This window comes from Meleagris gallopavo, chromosome 1 (assembly GCF_905368555.1).
Source record: "Meleagris gallopavo chromosome 1, MGAL_WU_HG_1.1, whole genome shotgun sequence".
NCBI classification, from domain to species: domain Eukaryota; kingdom Metazoa; phylum Chordata; class Aves; order Galliformes; family Phasianidae; genus Meleagris; species Meleagris gallopavo.
Window position 1 is genome coordinate 76746867 of NC_139404.1, and position 7501 is coordinate 76754367.

General features: G+C 36.6%; 1 protein-coding gene across 1 annotated transcript in view; it reads left to right on the forward strand.

The window, feature by feature from the left end:
• Positions 1–7002, forward strand: part of LOC104913080 (transient receptor potential cation channel subfamily V member 6-like) — a 33928-nt gene extending 26926 nt beyond the window's left edge. Inside the window, exons 14-15 of the mRNA XM_085236005.1 lie at positions 991–1097; positions 3099–7002. Coding sequence (XP_085092131.1) covers positions 991–1097; positions 3099–3369 — 378 coding nt within the window. The 3' untranslated portion in view covers positions 3370–7002. The remainder of the gene's footprint in view (positions 1–990; positions 1098–3098) is intronic.
• The last annotated feature ends 499 nt before the right edge of the window (positions 7003–7501 follow it).

The window sequence follows — 7501 nt, forward strand, 5'->3', positions numbered from 1 at the left end:
GAAAAATATGTTAAGCAATTCAGTTACTTATTTTACTTTCTCTGCACTTACAAAGTCTTTCCCAGGCCTTCACTTTGCTCATGAGCTTCTCATGGTTCAATAAGCCATGTCCCTTTAATTCTGCTTTACAGATTCTGTGCATCCGCTTCCAAGTGTATTTTTATCAGTACGAATTTTCTATAGACTACTTTTCTGTAGATCTTCCCATGTGAAACTACCTTCCCTTGTATCTTTGGTATAGTAATATTACTACCTTATTTTGAATAGCAGAGGGAATAGCCCATTCAGCCTTTCTCATCCATACTGTGTCCCCCTGTTTCTTCACTAAGTGTAGAATTTCTTTTTAAATAGAATTAAAGTTGCCTCTTTCTTAAAAATCATATTCTTGTGTAATTGAGAATTAAATAATAATTACAGAGATTGTCTGGGAGGAAGATACAATGAAAGCTAATGGTTAGAAGTTGGTGCGTAATGTCTTTGGATCCATGAAGGGAAGTTGGCCTGACTCACTTCCTGAAAAGACCAGGGCCATTAGATGTATTCATACAGATCGCTTACAGAACTGCTCAACAAGAAACCCACTTCCTAGTATTTTTCCTGAGATAAAATAGTAAGTCAGTTAACTGTTGTTGTGTGGCCAGGGTAGTTAAGTTCTGAAAATGGTTAATGCTGATGTAAATGTTGTCCTCTTTTTTATCTTATAAATTAATTATTCTAGTCGTGTTCATCAGGTATAGAAGGAAACAAGTTTAACATTTTTTTTTTTTAAGAGAACCATTGGCAATCATAGCACAGTTAGAACTGAAATTGTGACTTGCTCTGTAATAAAGAGTATTGGCTCTGTGTTTTTCTTTCATTATGTATGGAGCTGATGAGTACTCTTGAGACTGGTAATTTTAAAAAGAGAGTGATTTTTTTTTTTCCTAACTCAACTGAGTTCTTTGTCTTTATTTATTTATTTATTTATTTATTTTTGTTTTAATTGTAAAGATTGTTGCTACTACTGTCATGCTGGAACGAAAACTGCCACGGTGTCTCTGGCCTCGCTCTGGAATCTGTGGGCGGGAGTACGGGTTAGGGGACAGATGGTATCTCAGGTGAGTTTTCTTTCAGTGCACATAAAGATCCCAGAAGAAACTTCCAAATGCATGGATCAGAGTCATTCTAATAGCCTAGGGAAGAGTGTTTTTAGCCCCTTCTAGAATAAAGGTCCTAGTCTGGTTTATATTTATGAGTGACAAACACTGTTCTACTCAGAAAGTTCTGCTATTGAATTCTTCTCATCAGTTGATGCTTTCTTTTCTATTATTTCCAGAAGAAACATCCCAGAAATTGCATGGTTATAAGGCATAGTTGTATTTTTTTTTCAGATACCTCATAATGATGACAAAACTTCACTGCTGAGCTTGGTTGACTGAGCACTTGATGCTTGAAATAGCAGAGGCAAAAGCAATCAGTGAGATGTTCAGCAGTAAGGAACTGTGCTTCAGATGATTCAAAATAGGACAGGAATAATTAAAGACAATTTCTTTTTGGTGTAAATATAATAACTATATTTTATAATATGCAAGGATTGCTTCCAGTGACAAAGTCTCAGGTCTGAGATTTCCAGTTAAGCCCTGAGATAACAAACTGTCTGTATCTTGGTAACAAAATATTCCTAAAATTAATCAACATTTCTACTGGGGTGAGAAAAGTATAAACCATATTTGGGCACATGCTCTTTCTCACTGCTTAATTTTTTCTGATAAAATCAGAAGGGATAGTGGTGGCTGTATGAGACAGGACTCTGCTTGGTGTTAGGGAGAAGTGAGCCTTGCAGATTTTCAGGCTTACCAGTTAGAACAAATAGATCTAAAGTGTTGTCAAAGAGCAATGACTTCAGACCAAGGTGTAAAATATAACTTTGCAAAAGCACTATCCCAGCAGAAATTCTTCATTGGATACAAAGAAAAAATAGTGTTGATGTGATCTGTGAGAGATGCTCCGAAAGCAATGCCTCCCCTCCCTTTTTTCTTTTTTTTTTTAATGTTCTCTTACAGTGTCAGAGGCAAATGTTGGTTCCCACTAATATTCTGTTAACATTTTGTTGCTGTGTGACTGATGGCAGAAAGGCAGTCTGGCAAAATGACATCTGACATGGAAGTGCATAGGAAGAAAAGGTGTGCCATTGAATTCCTCCACGTGGAAGTAATGGCACATACTGACATTCACTGATACTTGATGAACACTTATTGAGACTAACTGATGAATGTAAGCACAGTGAGATGGTGGATGGCACATTTCAGCAATTACACCATCGTAGAGCTGTGAAACAGTGGGTCATTTCTGCTGGTGTAGATTTTTATGAGCACAGCATGCAGACATCTGTTCATCACTGGTGAAAATAGCCAATAATAGTGGCTATTTTAAAAATAATGTTTTGTAGCTAGAATTTGCTGTATCAAATAGTGTCATTGTGCTCCATTGTGTTTCCATTGAAACAAATGAGAGGCATTACTTTAGGAGAATGTGAGAAGTTCTTTCAAATTAAAAGTATTTTTGTTGTATATAGTATGGGACAGTATTTCCAAAGTCATTTCATGAGTGAAGCAAAGAAGGGTTGATGAAAGTGGACAAGATAATCAAAGTTCAGCAAAAGAAAAATGACACATCCTGACACTAACAACCATGGAGTATCAAAGGAGGAGAGACAGCAAGGAAGGAAATAGATGAGTATATGTGGATATAAAAAGGATCTGGAGCTGGAGTTAAATGGTGTGGAATTGTCAGTCTTTTACAGCTGGCAAAACAGAAAAGGCAAATCATGGCTAGGGAGAAAAAGCTATGGACTGAAATCAGTATCAGGAATGAAAGCCTAGAAAGGAGATAATTGTGCTAGAAGCTGAGTTGGTGAGGCTACTTTTTATGAGAGCATATGTTAGAGATTGAAGAAAAACAAAAGAATTAGTTATCAGTTTCCTGTTTCTGCATAGGCGTTTCTGGTATGGCTGAGTCTTTAGGCATGTATTTGGGAGTGGTCTATCCATTTATTTTGTTGATTAAACCGGAAAATTCTATTTCATTTAGTTTGTTCTTTTTTTTAAATCCTCTCACAGAATAGAAGACAGAATTGATCCCAACAAACACAAGATGATGCGATTCACAGAAGCATTTAAGGCTCATGATAGGGATAACTGTGACAAAAGTCTGGAAAAGCTGGAAGTGGATAGGAACATTCTTTACAAGAAGGACGTGTCCATTCCATCATTGTCACGAGGCACGTCTAGGACTAATTCTCAGAGTGGCTGGGAGATCCTGAGGCGCAATACTTTCCACCAACTTCATGGAGAAATCAATCATGCCATGGAAGAAGTCTATGATGTCTAACCTTCTTTATTCATTCCAGAGCATGAATTGTATTTGCCACAGCAGTTGTCTTCTCCAACTGTTCATACACGCTCCAGCATGCTACAGATTCAACAGCCTTGAAGAGCTCTGCCAGCGCATCACAAATTGCTCATGGTATCTATGCTCTGATATATAGATTCAGTCTTTCTCTCCTACCTTTTAGGTATCCCTGCTTTTGCATTAATATTTGTGTCAATTTGGTTGGCTTGTTGAGCTAAGGCCTGTGGTAGTTCATAATGCTTGTAAAACCCCACAGAAGTGAGCAATAGAAGCCAGCACTGGAATTTCAACAATTTACTAAGATGCAGTCAGTAATACCTCTCCCAGAGTGTAACATATATGCAGGTCACTTAAAAAATTATGCATCCTGTTCATTTCCATGGAAAATATAACAGATACAAAGACCATAATAAAATTGTTTGACAGAGCAAATTCCCAGCTACAAATGGTAGCTTCATATGTACTTCTATGTTAGACAGCATTTTGTTAGACTGCCCCTCTGCTATTACCTGTCACACAGCAACAAAACGTAATGGGTTGTTGGTAGGAAGGTTCAACCTTCTCTGCTGTACCACCAACATCTGCCTCTAACATAGTGAGACAACATAATAAAATAGGAAGCATTACTTCTAGAGCAGCTCTTGTAAAATCTTTCCCTCCATTCTCACAGTATCCCAGTGCTCTCATAGCAAATACAGCTGGCTGAAGTACTGTTTTATGATTTGACACAGAACTGAAAATAAAGTCCAGCCAAACCCTATAACTATGCTCAGGAATGAAGGTAGTCGCTGACACTGTTGATTTAAAGGCCTTTAACCTTTCCATTGGCATTCAAGGCCTGGCATATATTGGTCTCTGAAGAATGGAAAATTATATTAGCTGCGTTTTCAACATTTCTATTTTATCAGGACTGTTCTGTTTGTTTGTTTGTTTTTAATTTTATTTATTTATTTTTGTCATATGAATGCACTTTAAGCTGTATTGCTTTTTAAAAGAAGTGATTTCTACTCCTGGGAGGATCTGAAGGATCTGAAGTGGGAACTTTTTCCTAATGAGAGGATATAATAAGATGATCTTTGAAGATGTCTACCAACTGAACTCTTTCTCTTCCTCTCCTCTTCCTCTCCTCTTCCTCTCCTCTTCCTCTCCTCTTCCTCTCCTCTTCCTCTCCTCTTCCTCTTCTCTTTCCTTCCCTCCTCTACCCTATCCTGTCCTATCCTGTCCCATCCCATCCTGTCCTAATCTGGTTAGATGCCTTTTAGTGGTGTGGTATTTATTAAGCGCCCAAGTGAGCTGATGCTGGCCTCTTGCTTTCTGTGGAAGAGGAGGGTTCTGAACTGTAGTGCTTAGTTTTACTACTGAACCATCAAGGTTAATAGCAGTACTGCACTGCTACAACGTAATGGTGAATGAAATGGAGAGGAAATGTTGGAAAAAAAATTAGTAAGAACTGTTTAAAAGTCAGTTCAGAAACTGTGGTGTCTCTCTCTTCCTCAGAAAGTCCCAAACTATCATTACTAACTCATAACATGACTGAATCACCCAGACAAACATGTTTTAGTCTGTGAGTTTGTCATCTGCCTAGGGTGACTTTAAGATAAATTGAGAAATACCCAGAGAAATAGATTGTCATTCCAGGGGTTTTAGTTTTTTTTAGGAGCGTGGAGTTTCATTCCAGTTGCAGAAGTGTGTGAAAAGGAGCACATGGTCTCAACATTTCCTTTCCAACAGGATGAGTAACAGAAATTTTGTTTTTGAAGAAGCAGAGGATTATAATCGAGTGCTAGGCTTTGACCCAAACCATCTTGTGATAAGTAGAGCAGACAGTGAAAAAGCTGGATACAGTGTTTTTCTGACTGTATTGAAAAATCACTGCAAACGTCTTCCACGTTTTCTCTTGCGGGTGCAGTAATGAGCATCACAATATTTGCAACAATACGTATTTATTTAAATGTCTTTCTTCTATTACTTGGATGTGTAGTTATGCTCCAATAGAAGACTGACAGAAGACTCTCTGTAATTTGACTATATACTTCTGAGTTACATTTGGCTGAATTGAAAGTTTTGATCTTCTAAGTATTGTCATCTCTTTCCTAAATATTTAAGTTTTGCACTGGTGGTCTAAGGAGATGGGAACAATATGGCACATTAACCAGAAATGTGAGTTTCTGCGATGATTTTAAATGTATTTTCTTTCACACTGAATAGAAAATAACAGGAAAAGGAGAACAGATGGCTTCCCTTCTACCCCTGCAGTCTTGTCACTAACTTGAAAACCTGTAGAAATTCAATTAAGATGGAACTGACTGTGGCCATTTCTGCACAAGAAATTATCTTTGTGATTATTTAATAATATTAATAAATCAAAAAGTCTTGTTAGAGATGTAAGCTGTGTAAGCCGTGTCTCTGAGATTGAGTTTGTGTTCTTCTACATTACTGTAAACAATAATGAAAATTTTGACCTCATAACTCAAAACAACACACTGACATTGCAGGAGGCAGGAAAGAACTCAGCTAGCAGCGATAAGCCTTAACAGATTTCTGCATCTGCCTTCCATAAAGAGAAAAAAATAAATCAACGAAATGTCAGTAGAAGGTACTTTAATGGAATGTCTTTTTAAATAATACATTCTATAAGAGTTGACTTTCAGAACGTTTGCATAGAACCCACACTTAAAAAAATCTCCATAATGTATTCACTGCATTTGAAGTTGCCTTATGTAAATAAAAGCAGAGAAAATGTGCTAATTTTTATTATGTTTTATAAATCAATGTAGACCAAGTCTACTTACTCTAGTGTAGAGCTGAATAACAACTACTGGAATTTGGCTTCCACTTTCCTGAGGTAATGCGAATATTAAATAAATAAATAAATAAATAAAATTTGGAAAAAAATTACAAAAGGGAGCAGAATCTCTTACCATAAGTAAACGATTAATCAGACAACTTTGCCTAGTATTTTTTTCATGTGGAGTTGTGCAGACCATTTTAAACATTTATTTTTGTCTGGAGAATCAGCAGTTATAGAAAAAAATTCAAGTGAGAAAGGTCAGCAGAAATAACAGGTCCAGCAAAAGAGAAATATATTAAATTTGTCTTGTAAATTAAGGCATATACACATTTGCCGTGCCCATGTGAACCTCAGGAGGCACCTGACAAACAATTCATCTGGCTTAATGAAATCTGACTCAGACTGGGAAACAGCAATATTTGCAATAGCAGAAAAGTTAAAGCATTTTTGCTGTAATATTCTGCATGAATATATTGCTCCATGATTTGCTTCAGTGTTTTGTATTTCATGATGTAGATATATCCTAAAATTATAAAGTAGTATTGCTTCTTCTAACTGTTGCAATGTGTCTTTGCTCTCCCTTCTAACGATACTGGAACAATTTCAAAACAAATATTCCTGCCTTCCTTGACTCTGCTAACCTCAAAATATATTTTAAGCCACTGAAGTGATTTCCAAGTTTATGATAATGCATCAAGAAAAAATGTTTTTATCCAGCTGCGTGTAGTAAAAGGTGAAGTATTTAGCTGACAATAAAAATCTTAAATTATGTGGTCTGTCTTGTCTACTTCTTTGTGTCTAAAATAAATATAACGGGATAATTTCTGTGTTTGTTTCTCTAGTAATGGTCATGGACATGAACTGACAAAATATTTGGGTCACTTTTTTTGGTTAAATTTTTTGAATAAAATCTGTTTTCCCAGAACAATCCACTATGGAAATTCATTTATACAATATTTGTATAGGGTTCCAAATACTGATTTTCAGTGCAAAGTAGGAACTATCAACATCCCTTTGCCTCCCCCTTTTCTTTTTACTCATTGAGTGGTTAGTGAAAACATCAGTAGAAGCTCTTTGGAGAATAAGCTAAATCTTCACATTTTTGAAAAGACATACTTCCAACTGTGAGTCCTTGCTATAGCTGTTTGCAGTAAAAAACACGTGGGGAGACATGGGGGGTTTTCTCCCAAATATACATGCAACAAACGAACAAAACCCCCAAAAAAAGATGCAGACAACCCAGTTTTGCTTACATATCTCCCTAAATTTGATGTTGGGAGACAGCTTGAGAAACTCAGCTGTAAACAGAAGGTCCTCCTT